This window comes from Saimiri boliviensis, chromosome 14 (assembly GCF_048565385.1).
Source record: "Saimiri boliviensis isolate mSaiBol1 chromosome 14, mSaiBol1.pri, whole genome shotgun sequence".
NCBI lineage: Eukaryota > Metazoa > Chordata > Mammalia > Primates > Cebidae > Saimiri > Saimiri boliviensis.
Genome location: NC_133462.1, coordinates 3,088,233 through 3,110,987, shown reverse-complemented (window position 1 = coordinate 3,110,987; position 22,755 = coordinate 3,088,233). Strand labels below are relative to the sequence as shown.

General features: G+C 46.9%; 1 protein-coding gene and 1 long non-coding RNA gene across 2 annotated transcripts in view; one reads left to right on the top strand and one right to left on the bottom strand.

The window, feature by feature from the left end:
- Positions 1-404: 404 nt before the first annotated feature.
- Positions 405-22,755, top strand: part of NLRP9 (NLR family pyrin domain containing 9) — a 28,687-nt gene continuing 6,336 nt past the window's right edge. Inside the window, exons 1-7 of the mRNA XM_074385887.1 lie at positions 405-717; positions 4,208-5,759; positions 8,473-8,634; positions 11,416-11,583; positions 18,279-18,449; positions 20,373-20,543; positions 22,169-22,339. Coding sequence (XP_074241988.1) covers positions 441-717; positions 4,208-5,759; positions 8,473-8,634; positions 11,416-11,583; positions 18,279-18,449; positions 20,373-20,543; positions 22,169-22,339 — 2,672 coding nt within the window. The 5' untranslated portion in view covers positions 405-440. The remainder of the gene's footprint in view (positions 718-4,207; positions 5,760-8,472; positions 8,635-11,415; positions 11,584-18,278; positions 18,450-20,372; positions 20,544-22,168; positions 22,340-22,755) is intronic.
- Positions 16,371-22,755, bottom strand: part of LOC141581225 (uncharacterized) — a 36,916-nt gene continuing 30,531 nt past the window's right edge. Inside the window, exon 3 of the long non-coding RNA XR_012513746.1 lies at positions 16,371-20,598. This is a non-coding gene — a long non-coding RNA (uncharacterized LOC141581225). The remainder of the gene's footprint in view (positions 20,599-22,755) is intronic.

Genomic DNA, 22,755 nt, shown 5'->3' with positions numbered 1-22,755 from the left:
ACACTCAGGATGCTGGCAGGATTGTAAGTTATTACATGCACAAAGGAAAATCGTTGAGCGGTTTGTAGTAAACATGGTGACCTCTGTGTGCTATTTGACCTATAATTTATAAATCTAGAGAAATGTGTGCTTGTAGGTACCAAACTACACATAAATGCTTGTTCATGGAAGCATCATTTATGTTAGACAAAAACAAGAAAAACACGTAGGTGCCAGTCAGCTCTACCATTCACACGTATTTGTGTGGAGAAAGATGAAGCTTCTTCCCTAGATGATGCTTGATGCAAGATACGTGTGAGGATATCCATAGTTTTGAGCTGCTTTAGGCCGCTGAAACTTAACTCTCCCATCATATTCTTCTCCAGGTATCATTCATTCTTTATTTTTGAGGATCTTTCTTTTCCTTCTGGAGACACCTGAGCCCACAGTCCTGGCACAATATGGCAGAATCTTTTTTTTCGGATTTTGGCTTGTTGTGGTATCTGAAGGAGCTCAGAAAGGAAGAGTTTTGGAAATTTAAGGAGCTCCTCAAACAAGAACCTTTGAAATTTGAACTCAAGCCGATCCCCTGGACTGAGTTGAAAAAGGCTTCAAAAGAAGATGTTGCAAAGCTCCTGGACACACATTACCCAGGAAAACGGGCATGGGAGCTGACGCTGAACCTGTTCCTACAGATCAGTCGGAAGGACCTCTGGACGAAGGCTCAGGAAGAGATGAGTAAGTGCTGGATGGAGGGGCGGGACCCAAGGGGCAGGGTCAGTTCACTGGGACCAGGTGACGTCATTGTTGAATGAGTGGCCACGGCCTCCACCCGGTGAGAACGTGTGTGGGTCAGCATGAGAGTTGCAGGTAGCACGATTTGCAAGGCTGGGCTGTTGATGTTCTAGCCAGTGATGAACTGGGGGCGGATGGCGTCCTGAATCCAAACCGTTCACCTAAGGAGATCTTCCCGCTTTTCCACCCCAGGTGGAGTCATTGCCATTATAGGAGATGACTGGGCAGTTAGCATGTGCATTACCATGTCTACTGAGATGGAATTCTAGTATGGTAGTTGCCTTTTTTTTTCTTTTTTTTGAGACGGAGTTTCGCTCTTGTTACCCAGGCTGGAGTGCAATGGCGCGATCTCGGCTCACCGCAACCTCCGCCTCCTGGGTTCAGGCAATTCTCCTGCCTCAGCCTCCTGAGTAGCTGGGATTACAGGCACGTGCCACCATGCCCAGCTAATTTTTTGTATTTTTAGTAGAGACGGGGTTTCACCGTGTTGACCAGGATGGTCTCAATCTCTTGACCTCGTGATCTACCCACTTTGGCCTCCCACAGTGCTGGGATTACAGGCTTGAGCCACCGTGCCCGGCGATCTTGGCTTACTGTAATCTCCAGCCTCCTAGGTTCAAGCAATTCCTGTGCCTCGGCCTCCTGAGTAGCTGGAACCGTAGGCACGTGCCTCCACACTGGCTAATTTTTGTATTTTTAGTAGAGCTGGGGTTTCAGCATGCGGGCCACGCTGGTTTTGAGCTCCCGGCCTCCCAAAGCGTTGGGATGATAGGTGTGAGCCACCGCACCCGGCCAAAATTCTTACAAGTTTCTAAATTTTGGCTTCCTAACAGCTATCACTGGAAATACCAGATAAAGGTTGCAATCCTGGTTCTTAATAATCAGGATTAAGAGAGACTGTCATCAAGAGACCCCAAAGCCATTGTCATGTTAGGAGTATACGTGAACTGCCACTGACGGATGAAAGGAATGTCTTTATGTCTGTCCCGGTGTCCAGGGAAGGCAAAGCTGGCTGATAATAGAAGGTAGAGTAGGATTTTGTTTCTAATCGTTGGAGTAACATTGGGTGTGGGAACAGAAACACTCAAGTCTCAGTTACTGTAACACTGTTGACCACAATGAAGTGACAGAAAGGAAGGTGAAGGCCGTAAAGGCAAGTTGAAAGAAGGGAGGTTCAGGTGGGCAAGGTGGCTCACATCTGTAATTCCGGCACTTTGGGAAGCCAAGGTGGGTGGATCGCTTGAGAGGAGGAGTTTGAAACCACCTTGGGCAATGTAGTGAAATCCCGTCTCTACCAAAAAGGAAACCCAAAACCAGAAATTAACCAAGTGTGGTGGCGCAATTGTGTAGTCCCAGCTACTTGGGAGTCTGACCCAGGAGGATCACTTGAGCCTGGGAGTGGGAGGTTGCAGTGAGCTGACATTGTGCCACTGCACTCCAGCCTGGGCGACGGAGTGACATCCTGTCTCCAAAGGAAAAAAAAACAAACAAGTGATGGGTCACAGGTGCACTTCTGAAATTCAGTACAGCCAGCAAGGTGCAAGAGAAATAACCTAGACCTCACGGCTTCAGATGCAACACACATGGGATGTACACCTGACCCTTGATATTGATTCTTCAGTCGAAATTAGTCCAGACACATCAACTCCATACTTTTCGGGGAAAGTAGAAATAGGTCGAATTGTAAAGCGTTGTTGAGATGAAACGTGCGGAGTCAGCCAACGTACTCTCATCCCTGACTCCCGGGATCCAGTAGATCCTTAGCAAATAAACGGTGTACACGGTGGTGCTTTCGGATTCTGTACTGGGGAGATGCCACCCCTTCCAGCTTGGAATATTCTCAGGCGTTCACACCTCACAGTGGCCCGACACTCTAGGTTTCCAATTTGGTCATGGGTTTCCACGAACATGATTTCAGACAGATGATGATCCAGATAAAACTAAGTGAACCAGGCTGGTTATCTTGCTATGTATGCCAGTCTTTGCCTGTGTGTTCAAGTGAAGCTTTAGGCGTCATTCTGCCAATGAAGAGAGTCAAATTCTGTAGTATATTTAAAAAGATTTATTCTGAGCCAAGTATGAGTGACCCTGGCCTGGGACACAGTCTTCAGGAGGTCCCGAGAACATGTCCCCAAGGTGGTTGGGGTGCAGGTTGATTTTATACATGTTCGGGAGACGTGAGACTTCAGTGAAATGCATATAAGAAACACATTGGTTTGGCTGAGAAAGGAGGGGCGACTGGAAGCTGTTGGGGGTTGGGGGACGCTCGCAGGTTATAGGTGGGTTTAAAACTTCTCTGATTGACAATTGGTTGAGTTTGTTTTTTATTTCTGAGATAGAGTTTCGCTCTTGTTGCCCGGGCTGGAGTGCAGTGGTACGATCTTGGCTCACTGTAACCTCTGCCTCCCAGATTCAAGCGATTCTCCTGCCCTCAGCCTCCCAAATAGTTGGGTTTACAGGTGCCCGCCACCACACCTGGCTAATATTGTGTGTGTGTGTGTGTGTGTGTGTGTTTGCTTTTTTTTTTTTTTGAGACAGAGTCTTGCTCTGTCACTAGGCTGGAGTGCAGTGGCACGATTTCGGCTCACTTTAACCTCTACCTCCCGAGTTCAAGCAATTCTCCTGCCTCAGCCTCCTGAGTAGCTGGGACTACAGGCGCGTGCCACCATACCCAGCCAAATTTTGTATTTTTAATAGAGACGGGTTTTCACCATGTTGACTAGGATGGTCTCGATCTCTTGACCTCATGATCCGCCCACCTCGGCCTCCCAAAGTGCTGACCCACTGCGCTTGGTGACAATTGGTTCTTTATCTAAAGACCTGGGATCAAAATAAAGGAAATGTCTGGATTAAGATAAAGGAGTATGGAGCTTCAAGTCCTTATTTGCAGAGGAAGCCTTCAGAGAGAACAGGTTGTAAAATGTTTCTTGTCAGACTTGAAGCCTGTGTTCGTGCGAATGGGGGAGGCGTATAATGAGGTATGTCTGACCTCCACTTCTCGCCCTGGCGTGAACTCATCTCTCAGGTTAATATTTTTTAGAGATGGAGTCTTGCTCCGTTGCTCAGACTGGAGTACAGTGGCACGATCTTGGCTCACTGCAACCTTCACCTCCCGGGTTCAAGCATTTCTTTTGCCTCAGCCTCCTGAGTAGGTGGGATTACAGGCATGCGCCACCACACCCGGCTAATTTTTGCAGTTTTAGCAGAGACGGAGTTTCACCATGTCAAGGAGTTCAGGGCCGGGCTGGTCTTAAACTTCTGACTTAAAGTGATCCATCCGCCTCGGCCTCCCAAAGTGCTGGGATTATAGGAGTGAGCCACTGCACCTGGCCTTTCGGGTTAAATTTTAAAAGCACTCATTTTTTGTTTACAGTTCTGAGGAATGTAAAAGAATGAGTGTGTTTTTCACTATCTTCTTTTCTTATTAACACAGGTAATCTAAACCCATACAGAAAGCAAATAAAGGAAAAATTTCAGCTCATATGGGAAAAGGAAACCTGTCTTCACGTCCCTGAGCGTTTCTACAAAGAAAGCATGAGACATGAATGTACAGTATTGAATAAGGCATATACTGTTGCGGCTGCCCCAGTCACTGTGGTCGTGGAAGGTCCTGATGGCATCGGAAAAACAACCCTTTTAAGAAAAGTGATGTTGGACTGGGCAGAGGGGAACTTATGGAAGGATCGGTTCACATTTGTCTTTTTCCTCACTGTCTATGAAATGAACAGTATCACAGAGACCAGCTTACCGGAGATCCTCTCTAGGGACTGGCCTGAGTCTTCAGAGAAGATCGAAGACATTTTTTCCCAGCCAGAGCGAATTCTGTTGATCATGGATGGCTTTGAGCAACTGAAGCTTGATTTGGACCATCAGGCTGACGTGTGTGACGACTGGAGGCAGCGGCAGCCACTGCCAATTATCCTGAGCAGTTTGCTGCAGAAAAAGATGCTGCCAGAGTGCTCCCTGCTTCTCGCATTAGGACAGATGGGTATGCGGAAGAACTATTTTGTGTTGGAGCATCCCAAACTCATCAAGCTCTCAGGGTTCACTGAACCTGAAAGGAAGATGTATTTCTCCTGCTTCTTCGGTGAGAAGAATAAAGCCTTGAAAGTCTTTAACTTTGTGAGAGAGATTGGACCGCTGTTTATCTTGTGCCATAATCCCTTTATATGCTGGTTGGTCTGTACTTGCATGAAATACAGGCTAGAGCGGGGAGAAGACCTTGAAATAAACTCCCAAAACACCACCTCCTTGCATGCGTCCTTCATAACAAACGTATTCCAAGCGGGAAGTCAGAGTTCTCCACCTAAGTTGAACAGAGCCCGACTGAGAAACCTGAGTGCTTTGGCTGCAGAGGGACTGTGGACACATACGTTTGTCTTTGGCCGCGAGGATCTCCGGAGGAATGGGTTATCTGAGTCTGAGGGCTTGATGTGGGTGAGTATGAAGCTTCTCCAGAGGTCAGGGGACTGCTTCACTTTCATCCACGTGTGTATCCAGGAGTTCTGTGCCGCCATGTTTTATTTGCTCAGAGGACCCAAAGACAGTCCTAACCCGGCCATTGGAAGCATAACCCAGCTTGTGAGAGCCAGTGTGGCTCAACCTCAAAACTTCTTGACCCAGATGGGGGTGTTTGTGTTCGGAATTTCCACAGAAGAAATCGCCAGCATGCTGGAGATGTCCTTTGGTTTCCCACTGTCCAAAGACCTCCAGCGGGAAATAGCCCAGTGCCTTAAAAGTTTCAGTCAGTGTGAAGCTGACAGGGAAGCGATAGGTTTCCAGGAATTATTCAGTTGTTTATTTGAAACTCAGGAAAAAGAATTTGTAACACAGGTGATGAATTTCTTTGAAGAAGTTTACATTTATATTGCTAACATAGAACACTTGGTCATAGCTTCGTTCTGCGTGAAGCACTGTCGCAACTTAACGACGCTTCGCCTGTGTATGGAGAATATCTTTCCCGATGACTCAGGATGTGTTTCAGAGTGAGTCCGGCTGTCAATCCCCCGCCCCAGGCTCTGCGCTTGGAGTTTGTGCTACTGTCCAGTGGGTATTTCATGGGCCTTAGCTATTGTGTTTAAGAGCATGGAGGTTGTGGTCAGAAAGGCTTCCCTTCCAGCCTCGGCACCGTTTGCCAGCTGTGGGATCATAAGCTGCAACTTCGTGAACTTTTTCCATTTGTATAAAGAGGAATAAAAGTTTTATCTACTTCAGGCCGGGTGCGGTGGCTCAAGCCTGTAATCCCAGCACTTTGGGAGGCCGAGGCGGGTGGATCACGAGGTCAAGAGATCGAGACCATCCTGGTCAACATGGTGAAACCCCGTCTCTACCAAAAATATAAAAATTAGCTGGGCATGGTGGCGCGTGCCTGTAATCCCAGCTACTGAGGAGGCTGAGGCAGGAGAATTGCCTGAACCCAGGAGGCGGAGGTTGCGGTGAGCCGAGATCACGCCATTGCACTCCAGCCTGGGTAACGAGTGAAACTCCGCCGCAAAAAAAAAAAGAAAAAGTTTTATCTACTTCATAGGGACAACATGTGAAGTTAAGAGGCTAGCAGGATTTTTCTTTTTTGAGATTGAGTCTTGCTCTCCTGCCCAGGCTGGAGTGCAGTGGTGTGATCTGGGCTCATTGCAACTTCCACCTCTGGTGTTCAAGTGACTCTCCTGCCTCGGCTTCCTGAGTAGCATGCGCTACCGTGTCTGGCGAATTTTTGTATTTTTGTTAGAGATGGGGTTTTGCCATGTTAGCCAGGCTGGTCTCGAACCCCTCAACTCAGGTGATCTGCCCAAAGTGCTGAGATTACAGGTGTGAGCCACCACACCCGGCTTTTTTTTTTTTTTTTTGAGACGGAGTTTCGCTCTTGTTACCCAGGCTGGAGTGCAATGGCGCGATCTCGGCTCACCGCAACCTCCGCCTCCTGGGTTCAGGCGATTCTCCTGCCTCAGCCTCCTGAGTAGCTGGGATCACAGGCACGCGCCACCATGCCCAGCTGATTTTTTGTGTTTGTAGTAGAGGCGGGATTTCACCATGTTGACCAGGATGATCTCGATCTCTTGACCTCGTGATCCACCCGCCTCGGCCTCCCAAAGTGCTGGGATTACAGGCTTGAGCCACCGCGCCCGGCCCTGCCTTTTTTTTTTTTTTTTTTTTTTTAAATAACCAATTTTATTGTTTTCAGACTGTGCTTCCCCCGCTCCCCGCGAGCATGTGCAGTATCCTCTGGTGGCCTCACTGGGAGGGGGGTCTTGTTCACGGTAATGTCTTTGGATATAGCTCCCTGTTGACTGAGATGTCACCAAATAACCCTTGTTCACGTAACAATCAAGTATTCTCATCTAAAAGAGGAGGGAATGTGGCAGAATAAGGCTGAAGGGCTTGTGCAGGGTCACACAGTTACGATGTGTGACCAGACTCACACCAGAGTTTGATTCCAATCAGTTACTCTTGTCTCAGGATCCACCTTATTTTTACTTCCAACTTTTAAGTTCGGGGGTCCACGTATAGGCTGTGCAGGTTTCTAACACAGGTAAACGTGTGCTGTGGTGGTCTGCTGCACGGATCGTTGCGTCACCCAGGTATGAAGCCCGGCATCCACTCACTGTTCTTCCTGACGCTCTCCCTCTTCCCAACTCCACACACCAACAGGCCCCAGTGTGTGATGCTCCCCTCCCTGTGTCTGTGTGTTCTCATTGTTCATCTCCCACTTAGACGTGAGAACATGGGGTGCTGGGTTTCCTCTTGCTGCGCTCGTTTGCTGAGGATAATGGCTGCCAGCTCCATCCATGTCCCTGCAAAGGACATGGTCTTGTTCCTTTTTATTGCTGCATCGTATTCCATGGTGTTGATGTACCACTTTTTCTTTATCCAGTCTATCATTGATGGATATTTAGGTTGATTCCATGTCTTTACTATTGTAAACAATGCTCACTTTTTTTTTTTTTTTGAGGCAGGGTCTTGCTCTGTTTCCCTAACAGTTCAGTGTCATGATCACAGCTCACTTTAGTCTTGGACTCCTGGGCTCAAGTGATCCTTCCACCTCAGTCCCCAAATCGTTGGGACTATACGTATATGCCACCACACCTGGCTAACTTTTTTCTTTTTTTTGAGATGGAGTCTCACTCTGTCACCCAGGCTGGAGTGCAGTGGCACAATCTTGGCTCACTGCAACCTCTACCTCTCCGGTTCAGGCGATTTTCCTGCCTCAGCCTCCTGAGTAGCTGGGACTATAGGCACATGCCACACACCTGGCTATATTTTTATTTTTAGTAGAGACAGGGTTTCGCCATGTTGGCCAGGGTGGTCTTGAACTCCTGACCTCAGGTGATCTGCCTGCCTCAGCCTCCCAAAGTGCTGGGACTACAGGTGTATGCCACCACACCTGGCTAATGTTTGTAATTTTTAGTAGAGATGGAGTCTTGCTCTGGTGCCCAGACTGTTCTCAAACTCCTGAGCTCAAGTGATTCTCTTGCCCTGGCCTCCCTAAGTGCTGGGATGACAGGCTTGAGCCACTCTGCCTGGCCAGGGCCTGCTTTCTAACTATTGCGTCATGTTGCCTCAGTATGCCTGGCTGGCCTTCTCCCTCTTCAGGCCTGGGTGTCTCATCAGCTTTGAGGGGCTTTGGAAATGGTGTTCTTCCTGTTTTGAGAATGTCTTGAATGTAGTTTAGTCACTGGACGATCAGTCTCTGTTCTCTCATAGACGCAATGAGAAGCTCATGTATTGGCGGGAGCTCTGCTCAATGTTCAGCAACAACAAGAACTTCCAAACGTTAGACATGGAGAACACCAGCTTCGATGACGCCTCCCTGGCCATTCTTTGCAAAGCGCTGGCTCAGCCTGTTTGTAAACTCCAAAAACTCATGTAAGTTCAATGTTAACTTGTCCTTTAAGCAAATAGCAGAGTTTCCTTCTCTCTTCTGGTGCCTTTTTTGAAGGAGACCAGTGCGTAAATGAAGAGCTGCAGTCCCGTGTATTAAAAATAATGACATCTAGAATGAAATCTAGTCGGAGGGACAAGGAGGGGGAGGAGTCCTGGTTAGGGGTGAGCTCTGCTTGGATGTGGATGGATGGAGAAGAGATGTTTCCCCGGTGAGAAAGGGAGAGTGCTGAGGACAGACAGAAAAATAGCCTTTAGTTTTGTCAAAAAGATAAATGTAAAGATAAGCATAATAGGTAGCACTTATAAAACAGAGCAGGGTGCTAATGTCAATAGTTTCTTTGAATCCTAATGATTTTTTTTAGTTTTTTAGTTTTTTTTTTTTTTTTTTGAGACGGAGTTTCGCTCTCGTTACCCAGGCTGGAGTGCAATGGCACGATCTCGGCTCACCGCAACCTCCGCCTCCTGGGTTCAGGCAATTCTCCTGCCTCAGCCTCCTGAGTAGCTGGGATTACAGGCACACGCCACCACGCCCAGCTAATTTTTTGTATTTTTTGTAGAGACGGGGTTTCACCATGTTGACCAGGATGGTCTCGATCTCTTGACCTCATGATCCACCCTCCTCAGCCTCCCAAAGTGCTGGGATTACAGACTTGAGCCACCGCGCCCGGCTGTCAAAGTTTTTATAAAGGAAACTTTGCCATTGTAGTAAATTATATCAGTAGATCTCAATAATTGGGGGTAAAAGATGACAATTGGATTTTTAAGTGATTTAGTATTTCCTCCTCCTCTTTGGGGGCTGGGTAGGAGGGCTTACCTGCTCTTAGAGTAAGGCACGCATATCTCACTGTTTTACAGCTGAACTTGAATTGTACACGTCCAGTGTAAAATAAGAATTTCTTTAGCATTTTTGTACCACTAAAAATAGATAACTTAGAACTCAGTCTTGATAACTGAAATGACTTATTTCGCTTAGGATATATTTCCCCTTCTCTACCATCTCCACAGATGCCATTGGGAGGTTTTGAAAAATCAGCTTAATAGCTCAAAATGGTCCCGGATTTTATTTTAGAGGAAATTGTTTCATAAATGTGAACTTAGACCCTAAGCATTTGTCAGAAAGTTAAAAAAATATATATATATATTTTATATATATTTATATATATCTTTTATATATATTTTTATATATATCTTATATATATATTTTTATATATATCTTTTATATATATATATTTATATATATCTTATCTTTTATATATATATTTATATATATATCTTTTATATACATATATATATATATGTGGTTGATAGGGAATGCCTGCTTTCCATGGGCAGGTGGTACCTATCACTTGCACATTGAGGGGGTCACTCTGCCAGTGATTCCCCTCAGTTCCTCCAGCCTGCCATTTCCTTCTGCAATCTGCCCTTAATTGTCTTTGGATTCTGGCCTACTCAAAATTCCCATTCTAGTTTTTGAACATGGCAAAATATTTACTTTTAAAATTCCATCATTTCTTAAAGTTGACTAGGAGAGAAATCAGGGTGTACTCATCTGCTACAATACCAGGAGTCTGATACAGCAGTTTTCACGTGTCCTGTATTTATACTTATGTGTGTCTGGTTTGTAAATACACATTTATCAGGCTAATATATTTATCTGGTTCATATATGAATTTTGTCTGGTTTATAAGTACATATTCTGGTTTGCAAATACATATTTATCTGGTAAATATATATCTGGTTTATAGATACGTATTTGGTTTATAAGTACACATATATGGCAAATACATGTAGATATTAAAATAAAAGACAACATGAATTGGCCGTCTTCCAGGCATTATAATAAATGCTAATTTCTTTTTTTTGAGATGGAGTTTTGCTCTCGTTGCCCAGGCTGGAGTGATCTCAGCTCATTGCAACCTCTGCCTCCCAGGTTCAAGCGATTATCCTGCCTCTGCCTCCTGAGTAGCTGGGATTATAGGCACGCACTACCATACCCAGCTAATTTTTTGTGTTTTTAGTAGAGACGGGGTTTCGCCTTGTTGGCTAGGCTGGTCTCAAACTCCTGACCTCATGTGATCTGCCTGCCTCGGCCTCCTGAAGTGCTGGGATTACAGGTGTGAGCCACTATGCCCGGCCTTAAATGCTAATTTCTCAATCACCATGACCGTGTTTATTTCATGAGGAGACTGGACCGCACAGCCATTAGGTTATTTGCCCAATCTTGCAAAAGCAACAAGGAGAAAAGCAAAACGTCAAATCCAATTTTCTGTACCTCTGGAGCCCGAGGTTTTTTTTTTGACAGTACTTAACATCGTATCCTTTATTTAAAAAATCGTAGCTTTGAAAAGGAAATGGGTTCTTTCCTTGGGTAACAGTTTTGCTTGGAGCATTAACTCAGATATGTGCCCGTCTATTTTACGTGAGGCATTAATCTTGGAACACAAAGAGGTGTAAGCATCGTTGGTCCCTGTTCTCAGGGGCTCAGTTTAACGTGGGATGCGTCTGATTCATTTTCCTTCTATGCTTGGTGTTATGTACTAGTGGACAGACTAGGAAGAAACAGGAAAAGTCTCAACAGCTTGAGCCTCTGTGCTTGTCTGGTGTCTGAAGACGCCATCAAGAAATAATTGATGAGCAGGAGTAACCAGAATTCCAGAAACGGTGTTGAGAGGCCAAGTATTGAGGGCAGGAAGAATCGTGTAAGAGGTGTCTGGCTTTGTGCTGGGATCTCGTTGCATGACTGTATTTTTTAATCTTTTGCAGGCTTACTTTTATGTCTGACTTTGGACATGACACGGAATTATTTAGGGCTGTTCTTCACAACCCTCACCTGAAAATTCTGAGCCTCTATGGCACGAGCCTCTGCCACACCAAAGTCAAGCACCTTTGTGAGACGCTGAGGCACCCAATGTGCAGGATAGAAGAGCTCATGTGAGTCTGGGCTGCTCGTGCCAAATGCTGTTTCTCCCCAAGGTGGGCTCTGCAGTGTGAATGTTCTCGTTTTCCTTCTGGAGGGTCACTGAATCAGTCCTCACCTCTCTTGTTTTTCATCTTTTGGATCTCAGTCTGTCTGGTACGGTGAAGGTAGATTCCAGTGGGCAAGGCCTCCTCTGAGAAGGTTTATTTACACCTTCCCATCTCACTTCAATTACTTCTTTTTTTTTTTTTGAGACGGAGTTTCGCTCTTGTTACCCAGGCTGGAGTGCAATGGCACGATCTCGACTCACCGCAACCTCCGCCTCCTGGGCTCAGGCAATTCTCCTGCCTCAGCCTCCTGAGTAGCTGGGATTACAGGCACGCGCCACCATGCCCAGCTAATTTTTTGTATTTTTAGTAGAGACGAGGTTTCACCAAGTTGACTGGAATGGTCTCGATCTCTTGACCTCGTGATCCACCCGCCTCGGCCTCCCAAAGTGCTGGGATTACAGGCTTGAGCCACCGCGCCCGGCCTTTTTTTTTTTTTTTTTTTTTTTTTTTGAGACAGGGTCTCACTCTGTTACTCTGTGGCCCCGACTGGATTACAGTGAGGCGATCTTGGCTCACTGCAACCTCAGCCTCCTGGGCTCAAGGGATCCTTCCACCTCAGTCTCCTGAGTAGCTAGGATTACAGGTGCACCCCACCACACACAGCTCATTTTTATATTTTCTGTAGAGATGGGGTTTCACCCTGTTGTCCAGGCTGATCTTTAACTCCTGGTCTCAAGTGATCTGCCCGCCCTGACCTCCTCAAGTACTGGGATTACAGTACTCCACACGAGCCACTGAGCCCAGCCTCATCTCACAGACGCCCCACTTGATACTTCTTGGTTGTGCCGTCAACAAACCAGGATAAAACAACACCGTTTTTTCCCCTAAAGATATTTACAGAAACTTAAAAGTGAAGCATGGTAATGGTCACAAGTGTGATCATCTACTTTGGCAGTTGACAGCATTAAAGCCAAGGGAAACCTGACTTGCCCAAAGTAACGTCTTTCTCTTGAAAATTTTCTGGGCTGCCCCATCTTAATTGGGTGATTTTTAGGAGAGCCTATGTATCTTTCAAAAGACAACAAAGGGAAGTCATCGAGGCAGCAATAAACAAAGTCAGCTCATGAAACCTGCCAGGAGAACACGGTCTTCTCTCTCCCAGTTCACTGTCTTTTTGTTGCAGTAACCATCAAAATGTAACTGACAGAATCACATATACTCTGTTAGTTTTTTGCATCCAGACTTAACGGGAGAGAAAGAGGCAGGTTCTGTGCATAAGGGTTGTTTGTAGAACTGTGGATATCACTCCTCATTCAAGCTGTTTCTGTATCATGGCAAGTTTTTTTTTTTGTTTAAATTGTACTTTAAGTTCTGGGGTACGTGTACAGAATGTGCAGGTTTGTTACGTAGGTATACATGTGCCACGGTGGTTTGCTGCATCCATCCCCCGCCCCCCGTCATCTACATTAGGCATCTCTCCTAATGCTCTCCCTCCTCTAGTCCCACACACCCCGACAGGCCCCTGTGTGTGATGTGCCCCTCCCTGTGTCCGTATGTTCTCATTGTTCAATACTCATTTCTGAGTGAGAACATGTGGTGTTTGGTTTTCTGTTCCTGTGTCAGTTTGCTGAGACTGATGGTTTCTAGCTTTATCCATGTCCCTGCAACGGACATGCTCTTGTTCCTTTTTTATGGCTGCATAATATTCCATGGTGTATATGTGCTACATTTTCTTTATCCAGTCTATCATTGATGGGCATCTGGGTTGGTTCTCAGTCTTTACTATTGTGAACAGTGCATGACAACTTTTTTTTTTTTTTTTCCCCCAACTTCTACTCTTTCTCTTCTCAGGGGAAACTTTGAAAATTCCATAGTATTTTGCTCTGTTTCCTAATTACATTATTTGTATTGGGTTTCATCTATCATATATTAACATAAGGATTGGGGAACATACTGTAGGTAGAAATGTTGCCTTTTGGGGCAGACTATTCATTTACTTCAGTGTGGTCGTGGTGGTGGGAGGTCTTCAAATCAGGTTCTCTCTAGCTAAGTAGTGGGATGTCAATGTTGAGAGACACGTTCAGTGATCACAACTGAGTTGGGGGGCGCCGCTGACATCTGGTGGACAGAGACCAAGCCTGTTAATCTGTTTTCACGCTGCTGGAAAAACATACCTGAGATTGGGCAGTTTACAGAAGGATTTGCTGGGCTTCCAGTTGTTCCATATGGCTGGGGAGGCCGCACAATCATGGCGGGAGGTGAAAGGCGCATCTCACATGGTGGCAAACAGGAGAAAAGAGCGTGTGCAGGGAAACTCCCCTTTATGAAACCATCAGATCTTGTGAGACTTATTAACTGTCACAAGAACAGCATGGGGGGCCGGGCGCGGTGGCTCAAGCCTGTCATCCCAGCACTTTGGGAGGCCGAGGCGGGTGGATCACGAGGTCAAGAGATCGAGACCATCCCGGTCAACATGGTGAAACCCCGTCTCTACTAAAAATAAAAAAAAATTAGCTGGGCATGGTGGCGCGTGCCTGTAATCCCAGCTACTCAGGAGGCTGAGGCAGGAGAATTGCCTGAACCCAGGAGGCGGAGGTTGCGGTGAGCCAAGATCGCGCCATTGCACTCCAGCCTGGGTAACAAGAGCGAAACTCCGTCTCAAAAAAAAAAAAAAAAAAGACATGCCCCCATGATTTAATTATCTCCCACTGGGTCTCTCCCGTAACATGTGGGCATTATGGGCCTACAGGATGAGATTTGGGTGGGGACACAGAGCAAGGTTGCTGCTAAATACCCAGTAATGTACAGGCCAGCTCCCCAACAATGAAGGATTATCTAGTCCGAATGTCAGCAGTGCTAGTCTGTGAAGTGCCCTAGGACAGATGAGAGTGATGCTTCTCTTCTGGTGGTGGGAGGGGTCAGCTTGGCTAAAACAGAATGAGATATTTGCTTAAATCTAATGCAGGGGCTTGTGTACTAGAAAAAAAAACCATCCAATAATATGCAGAGGCCCTGGACAAACATTTTTATGGATACCACCACCATAATTCATGTGTATCTGGAAACCTTTATGACAAACACCTGTTTTTCCACATCAGCCATTTTACTTTGTCATTGTTTACTTTTTATTGAAAGATTATTATACTCACAGGAAATCAGTATAGAGAAGTCCCACGTACGTCATCACACAGCTTCCACCAAAGGTAACACCTTACATAACACCAGTGTATTCTTTTTTTTTTTTGAGACGGAATTTCGCTCTTGTTACCCAGGCTGGAGTGCAATGGCACCATCTCGGCTCACCGAAACTTCCGCCTCCTGGGTTCAGGTAATTCTCCTGCCTCAGCCTCCTGAGTAGCTGGGATTACAGGCACGTGCCACCATACCCAGTTAATTTTTTTGTATTTTTAGTAGAGACGGGGTTTCACCATGTTGACCAGGACGGTCTCGATCTCTCGACCTCGTGATCCACCCGCCTCGGCCTCCCAAAGTGCTGGGATTACAGGTTTGAGCCACCGCGCCCGGCCTAAAATTTTTTTTTTTAAGATGGAGTTTCACTCCTGTTGCCTAGGCTGGAGTCCAGTGGCGCCATCTCGGCTCACCATAACCTCTGCCTCCCAGGTTCAAGTGATTCTCCTGCCTTGGTCTCCCGAGTAGCTGGAATTACAGGCATACACCACCATGCCTAGCTAATTTTTTCTATTTTTAGTAGAGACAGGATTTCTCCATGTTGGCCAGGCTGGTCTCAAACTCCTGACCTCAGGTGATCCACCAGAGTCGGCCTGCCAAAGTGCTGGGATTACAGGTGTGAGCCACTGTGCCAGGCTCAAAGCTGTTTTTAAAAAATAACTTTTTATAAAACTTGCAGTGAAACTAGACTTAATCAGTATCTTTTGGCCAGAGGCTTCCCGGGATTATACTGCCATGAAATGAACGTCGTTTTACTTGTCCCACCTTCTTGCTAACATTTGATGGCGTTGATCTTTTCAAATCCATTCTGCTTAGGGCATAATGTCTGAGTGGGTTTAATTTGCATTTCTCTGATGACTAAGAATTTGAGCGCCTTTTCATATGTTTGACTTTCTGGGCTTCCTGTTGTGGTATGTCTGCTCGATGTGCTGGTGTAGCCCATTGGTTTAATGGGTTGTCTTTTTCTAATTGATTGATGGATGTTCTTTCTATATTGGGGAATGAATCCTAAGTCAAATATATACGCATTGCAAATATCTTCTATGTGGTTTGGTTTTCCACATACTTTTTTTTTTTTTGAGACGGAGTTTCGCTCTTGTTACCCAGGCTGGAGTGCAATGGCGCGATCTCGGCTCACCGCAACCTCCGCCTCCTGGGTTCAGGCAATTCTCCTGCCTCAGCCTCCTGAGTAGCTGGGATTACAGGCACGCGCCACCATGCCCAGCTAATTTTTTGTATTTTTAGTAGAGACGCGGTTTCACCATGTTGACCAGGATGGTCTCGATCTCATGACCTCGTGACGGACCCGCCTCGACCTCCCAAAGTGCTGGGATTACAGGCGTGAGCCACCACACCTGGCTGGTTTTCCACATTCTTAATATCATCTTTGAATTAAGAGAGATTCCTTAGGCCGGGCGAAGTGGCTCAAGCCTATAATCCCAGCACTTTGGGAGGCCGAGGCGGGTGGATCACAAGGTCAAGAGATCGAGACCATCTCAGTCAACATGGTGAAACCCCGTCTCTACTAAAAATACAAAACATTAGCTGGGCATGGTGGCTCGTGCCTGTAATCCCAGCTACTCAGGAGGCTGAGGCAGGAGAATTGCCTGAACCCAGGAGGCGGAGGTTGCGGTGAGCCGAGATCGCGCCATTGCACCCCAGCCTGGGTAACAAGAGCGAAACTCCGTCTCAAAAAAAAAAAAAAAAAAAAAGGAGAGATTCCTTATCAAAACTAAATTGATCTTCTCATGTTCAACTGTCTTTTGCATGTGTTTAGGGAATTGTTGCCAGGCTTAGAGGCTTATGCCTGTGATCCCAGCACTTTGAGGGGCTGAGGCAGGAGGATCACTTGAGGCCAGGAGCTGGAGACCAGCCTCAGTAACACAGTGAGAACCCCCATCTCTAAAAAAGAAATTCACTAGGTATGGTGGTGCATACCTGCAGTCTCAGCTACTCGGGAGGCTGACACACGAGGACCTCTTGAGCCCAAAAGTCCAAGGTTGCTGCAGGGAGCGGTCATCACGTCACTGGACTTGAGTGACAGAGTAAGACCCAGTTTCAAAAGAAAAAAATAATTGTTTCCAGGCCCAAAGTCATAGATAACTTCCTATGCATTTTTCTCTAAAAGTCTTATTTTACCATGCAAAATTGGGGCTATAATCTATTTGGAATTAATGTTTCTGTGCAGTATAAAGTCAGGTGTAAGAAAAAATTTTTCATACATGAACACAGAATGCTGTTGAAAGATGACTTTTTCTTAAGTGAACAACCAACAGTAGTTACCTTTACAAACCAGGTGACTACGGTGTATTCCAGGTGACCATGGTGTATTTATGAACCACAAATACCTCTTTTTATTTTAATTTTGAAGATTTCTTTTCCCCTAGACATCAGAGAATTGTAGGTTTTCAATGTTTTCTTTTGTTCCTTTTTTTTTTTTTTTTTTTCCCTACCCAGGCTGGAGTGCAGTGGCACGATCTCGGCTCACTGCAACCTCTGTCTCCCGGGTTCAAGTGATTCTCCTGCCTTAGCCTCCCAAGTACCTGGGACTACAGGCAGATGCCATTCTGACGTCCATGCTCTTTCTAAGTGTAGCCATCAGTGTTTCATCCCAGGGTAGGCAATGTGTCTCTGGCTAATTTTAAGGGTTTTTTTTCCCTCCCCCCTAATTTTGTGTGCTTTTGGTATTTCTTTGTATTTAAACTGCTTAAGAATTTGCTGAGCTTCCTACATTTGTAGATGAATGTTTGCACAGGCTTCTGAGGACACTTTACCATGATCTCTAGCTTTAAATATTGCTTCTGCTGCATCTTATCTCTAATTTCCTCTTGGTCTAGGACGAGAGATCCCCATCATACTTTAAATCAAGAGCCTTGAAGAATGAGGAGCTTTCTACGGGGTACATAAGATAATTTGATACAGCCATGCAATAAGTAATAAAAAGTTAAAAGACTGAGGAACTTTCTAAAAATTATAATGGAGAGCAAACAATCCATGCATAAACCTTGCAATGTGCACTGCCCTTTGAGTAGGATGGAGAAGGGAGATCTGAAGGCAGCTGTGGTGGCTGGTGCCTGTAATCCCAGCACTTTGGGAGGCTGAGTGCGCAGACATCTTGAAGTCAGGAGTTTACCAGCCTGGCTAACATGGTGAAACCCTGTCTTTACTAAAAATTAAAAAAATTAGCTGGGCTTGGTGGCACACACCTGTGATCCCAGCTACTTGGGAGGCTGAGGCAGGAGAATTGCTTGAACCCAGGAGGCGGAGGTTGCAGTGAGCCGAGATCACGCCACTGCACTATAGTCTGGGCGACAGAGTGAGGCTCCATCTCAAAAAAAACAAGTCTGTAATATAGACAATGGATCTGCAGGTGCAAGATTAGGATCAGAGGTGTCGGGTGGTCTGTGGCCAATCTTGCGTGAGTCATTGAAAGCTCTGGTCCCATCTCATGGTGTGTGTCTCGTGTGCAGACTGGGAAAGTGTGACCTCTCCCATGAAGCTTGTGAAGACATCGCCTCTGTTCTCACCTGCAACAACAAGCTGAAACTTCTCTCCTTGGTAGAAAACCCCTTGAGGGATGAAGGCATGGTGTTTCTGTGTGAAGGTCTGAAGCACCCGAACTGTGCCCTCGAGAAGCTGATGTAAGTGGGGCTGTGGGAAGTAGGTTGAGGGGGAGACTCTGAAACGTGCACTTGGGTCCGCCCGTTAGCAAAGCCGTTGAGTGCTCCCTGAGGGGCATGGCAGAATGTGGAATCCACAGGTAGACCTGTTCCCTTTCTATGCCTCAGTTGCTCATCAGTACAGTGGAGCTGGCTGGGTGCAGTGGCTCACACCTGTCATCCCAGTATTTTGGGAGGCTGAGGTAGGTGGATCACCTGAGGTCAGGAGTTTGAGACCAGCCTGGCCAACATGGCAAAACCTCTTCTCCACTAAAAATAGAGAAATTAACCGGATGTGGTAGCGGGTACCTATAATCCCAATTACGTGGGAGGCTGAGGCCGGACAATTACTTGAACTCAGAAGGTGGAGGTTGCTGTGAGCCAAGATCACATCACATCACTGCACTCTAACCCGGGTGAAAGAGCCAAGACTCCATCTCACAATAAATAAATAAAATGGTGCTAATAAGAAACCATAGAGGCACCATGAGATTGAAATCGGGAGGTGCAGGACTAGCTCCCATACGTCTCGCATCTCATTTGGAGCTCAGTAAATCTTGGTTGTCACGAAGCAAGCGGGATGATGTCCCTGTGGGTATCCTGCATGCTGGGGTAGGGGAGAATAAATACTTTGTTTTTTTTTAGATGGAGTTTTGCTCTTGTTGCCCAGGCTGGAGTGCAATGGTGCAATCTAAGCTCACTGCAACCTCTGCCTTCTGGGTTCAAGTGATTCTCCTGCCTCAGCCTCCCAAGTAGCTGGGATTATAGGCACCTATCACCATGCCCAGCTAATTTTTGTATTTTTAGTAGAGATGGCATTTCTCACGTTGGTCAGGCTGGTCTCACACTCCCGACCTCAGGTGATCCACCTGCCTCGGCCTCCCAAAGTGCTGGGATTACAGGTGTGAGCCATGGTGCCCAGCCTGGGAGAATAAATACTTAAGAAAGGGGAAATCATTAGATTCCTTTCCAGTATGGGGCTTGGCATGTTTAGGGTTATTACTGGGCTCCTCCAGCGTGTCCTCTTACCTGCTGCTGCTGTGTAAAGTGACCTGTCTCCTCGGTGGGTGGTGCATGGTAAGGGTCACAGTACAGCACATTCTCTATTTTCCCAGTGAGGCCACGCTAGACACTTGGTGTTCGGTGAGAAAAGTTGCTGCAGGGCCTTAAAACTGGGGACATGCAGCCGGGCGCGGTGGCTCAAGCCTGTAATCCCAGCACTTTGGGAGGCCGAGGCGGGTGGATCACAAGGTCGAGAGATCGAGACCAACCTGGTCAACATGGTGAAACCCCGTCTCTACTAAAAATACAAAAAATTAGCTGGGCATGGTGGCACGTGCCTATAATCCCAGCTACTCAGGAGGCTGAGGCAGGAGAATTGCCTGAACCCAGGGGGCGGAGGTTGCGGTGAGCCGAGATCGCGCCATTGCACTCCAGCCTGGGTAACAAGAGTGAAACTCCGTCTCAAAAAAAAAAAAAAAAAAAAAAAAAAAACTGGGGACATGCAAAAAAAAAAAAAAAATTAAAAACAAAACTGGGACAGGCAAACTGGGGACATGCAACACTCAAGTCCATAGAGCGGGAAGTGCCAGCTCTGTTCACATGCTGTGCACACGGGCATTCATGTACATGTGGGTCACATGATCATGCATCCATGTGGAAGAAGACAGGGCTAGAATCAACTGTTACTGAGATGATTGTTTAGACTGTAAAAGGAAACCCGCCTCGGCCTCCCAAAGGGCTGGGAGTACAGGCGTGAGCCCCTGCGCCGCGCTCCCTGTTTTCTTGAGTGACAGCAGAATTCAAGGCATACCTAGAAAGGTTTTTTTGCCTGTGGCAGAGACAGCGCGTTAATGTCACTGCGGGAAGCCTCCGTGGGCTGGTCGACGGTGTGTTTCTTTGCAGGTTGATGTACTGCTGTCTCACCTGTGTCTCCTGTGAGGCCATTTCCGAAGGGCTTGCGCGCAGTAAATCCCTGTCCCTCCTCGATCTGGGGTCCAATCATCTGGAAGACAGTGCGGTGGCGTTGCTGTGCGAAGCGCTGAAGCACCCAGACTGTAGCATACGGGAGCTGTGGTAGGACTGGCCGTGATTCGCGTCGCCGTCACGGTTTCTTTTCTGGATGTTGGCACTGGGAAAAAAACAGGAAAGGGATATGCTGGCATCTGAAGGGGTATGCCTTTCCCCAATTCGGATGGTGGATCCCACCCCCAAGCTGATGGTACTGGGAGGTGTGGGGCCTTTGGGAGGTGGTTAGGTCATAAGGGTGGAGCGTCCCACTCCTATAAAAGAGGCCCCAGGCCCGGCGCGGTGGCTCATGCCTGTAATCCCAGGACTTTGGGAGGCCCAGGTGGGTGGTCACAAGGTCAGGAGATGGAGACCATCCTGGCCAACATGGTGGAACCCCGTGTCTACTAAAAAAATAAATTGTTGGGTATAGTTGTGGGAGCCTGTAGTCCCATACCTGTAGCTACAAAGTAGTTGTAGTCCCGAGTAGCTAAGTGCCTGTAGCTACTCAGTAGGCTGAGGCAGAATAATTGCTTGAATCCGGGAGGCAGAGGTTGCAGTGAGTTGAGATCATGCCACTGCACTCCAGCTTGGGTCACAGAGCGAGACTCTGTCTCAAAAAAAAATAGAGAGGGCCCAGAGACTTTGCCCCTCCACCGTCTGTGGACACAGTAAGAAAATGCCACCTGCAGCCAGGTGTAGTGGCTCATACCTGTAATTCAAGTACTTTAGAGGCCAAGGTGGGCGGATCACCTGAGGTCAGGAGTTCAAGACCAGCCTGACCAACATGGTGAAATCCTGTCTTTAAAAAAGAAAAAAGAAAATGCTACCTGCTAATCAGAACGTGGCCCTCACCAGACAGTTTGTTGACATCTTAATCTTGGACTTCCCAGCTCCAGAACTGTGAGAAGTACATTTCTGTCATCTCTAAGGGACCCGTTTCAGTCTGTGGTATTTTGTTATAACAGCCCGCATAGACTGAGACAGGAAGAGAACCTGGTTCTGGGAGCGTTCCTGGAAAGGGGTTGTAAGGTCGCAGCACAGGACTCGGGGGTTGTGGCTCGGGCTCTAGAAAGGCCTGGATGGAGTCCCGAGTGCCCCTGACCGGGTGAGCTTGTGTAGACGACTCCCCTCTCCCTGGCTAATGTGAGGATAGCTGCAGTCTCTCTTAAAGAACTGAGGTGGCCAGTGGGAGTCACATGCTTGAATGCCTGAAGGATTATCATCAATGCCTGGCTCTTCGTGCACTCTTCAGTAACGTGGTGCATGAGCATCATTCATTCCTTCTGCTAGGAACTGAAGACAATTCTGGGGGGATTCCTCCCTCCTCCTTCCCTGTCCCCTCCTCTCCCCTCTCCCCGCCCTTCTGTTCTCTCCTCTTTTCTGTTCCCTCCCTCCCTTTTCCCCTCTCCCCCCCTCCCTCACCCCTGCCACCCCCTCCTTCCCCGCTGCACCCTGCTCCCATCCCCTTTTCCCCCTTACGCCCCGCTTCTTTCCCCTCCCATCTCTCCTATTCTCCCTCGTTCTTCTCTCTCCTCTCCCCAGCCTCTTCCACATCTCCGAAGTACATGGGTATTTCTTGCTTCATAAGAATAAATGAAAATTAGCTAGACCATTATAAGTGACCTCATAAGTGACCTCATTTAAGTGTATATACATATGTGTGTATGTGTGTGTATATTTCCCCCCCACAGGTTGATGGCTTGTTTCCTTACTTCTGATTCCTGTAAGGACATTGCTGATGTTCTCATCTGCAATGAAAAACTGAAGATCCTGAAACTTGGGCATAATGAAATAGGAGATGCTGGTGTCAGACAGTTGTGTGAAGCTTTGAAGCATCCTAACTGTAAATTAGAGTGTCTTGGGTGAGTATCTACTGACCATCATCGTAGGAAAAGTTACCTATGTTTAGAATAGGAAAAGCTGGAGGGTTGACAGAATGGAAGGGGGCAAGTTTAAAAGCTTGAAGGATTATTTTTAAAAGCTAAAAGCGAGTCTGTCTGGGATGGTCTGATGAGTGAAATGCTGTCCCAGGGTTTGCTCAGGGTTGGTACTCTTGCTGTTTGGGACTGGAGAGTTTCTTGCCTCGGGGGCCATCCTCTGCATCACAGGATGTCAGCTGTGGCCCTGGCCACTATCCTCAAGTTGCCAGCAGCACCCTTTAGTTGGGGTAAATGTCACTAGACACATGTCCCCCAGGAGCACAATCACCCTGGCTGAGAACCGCTCTTTTAGACTGTAAAGTCCCCTGCCTGGAGGTATGTCACCAACAAGTAACAAT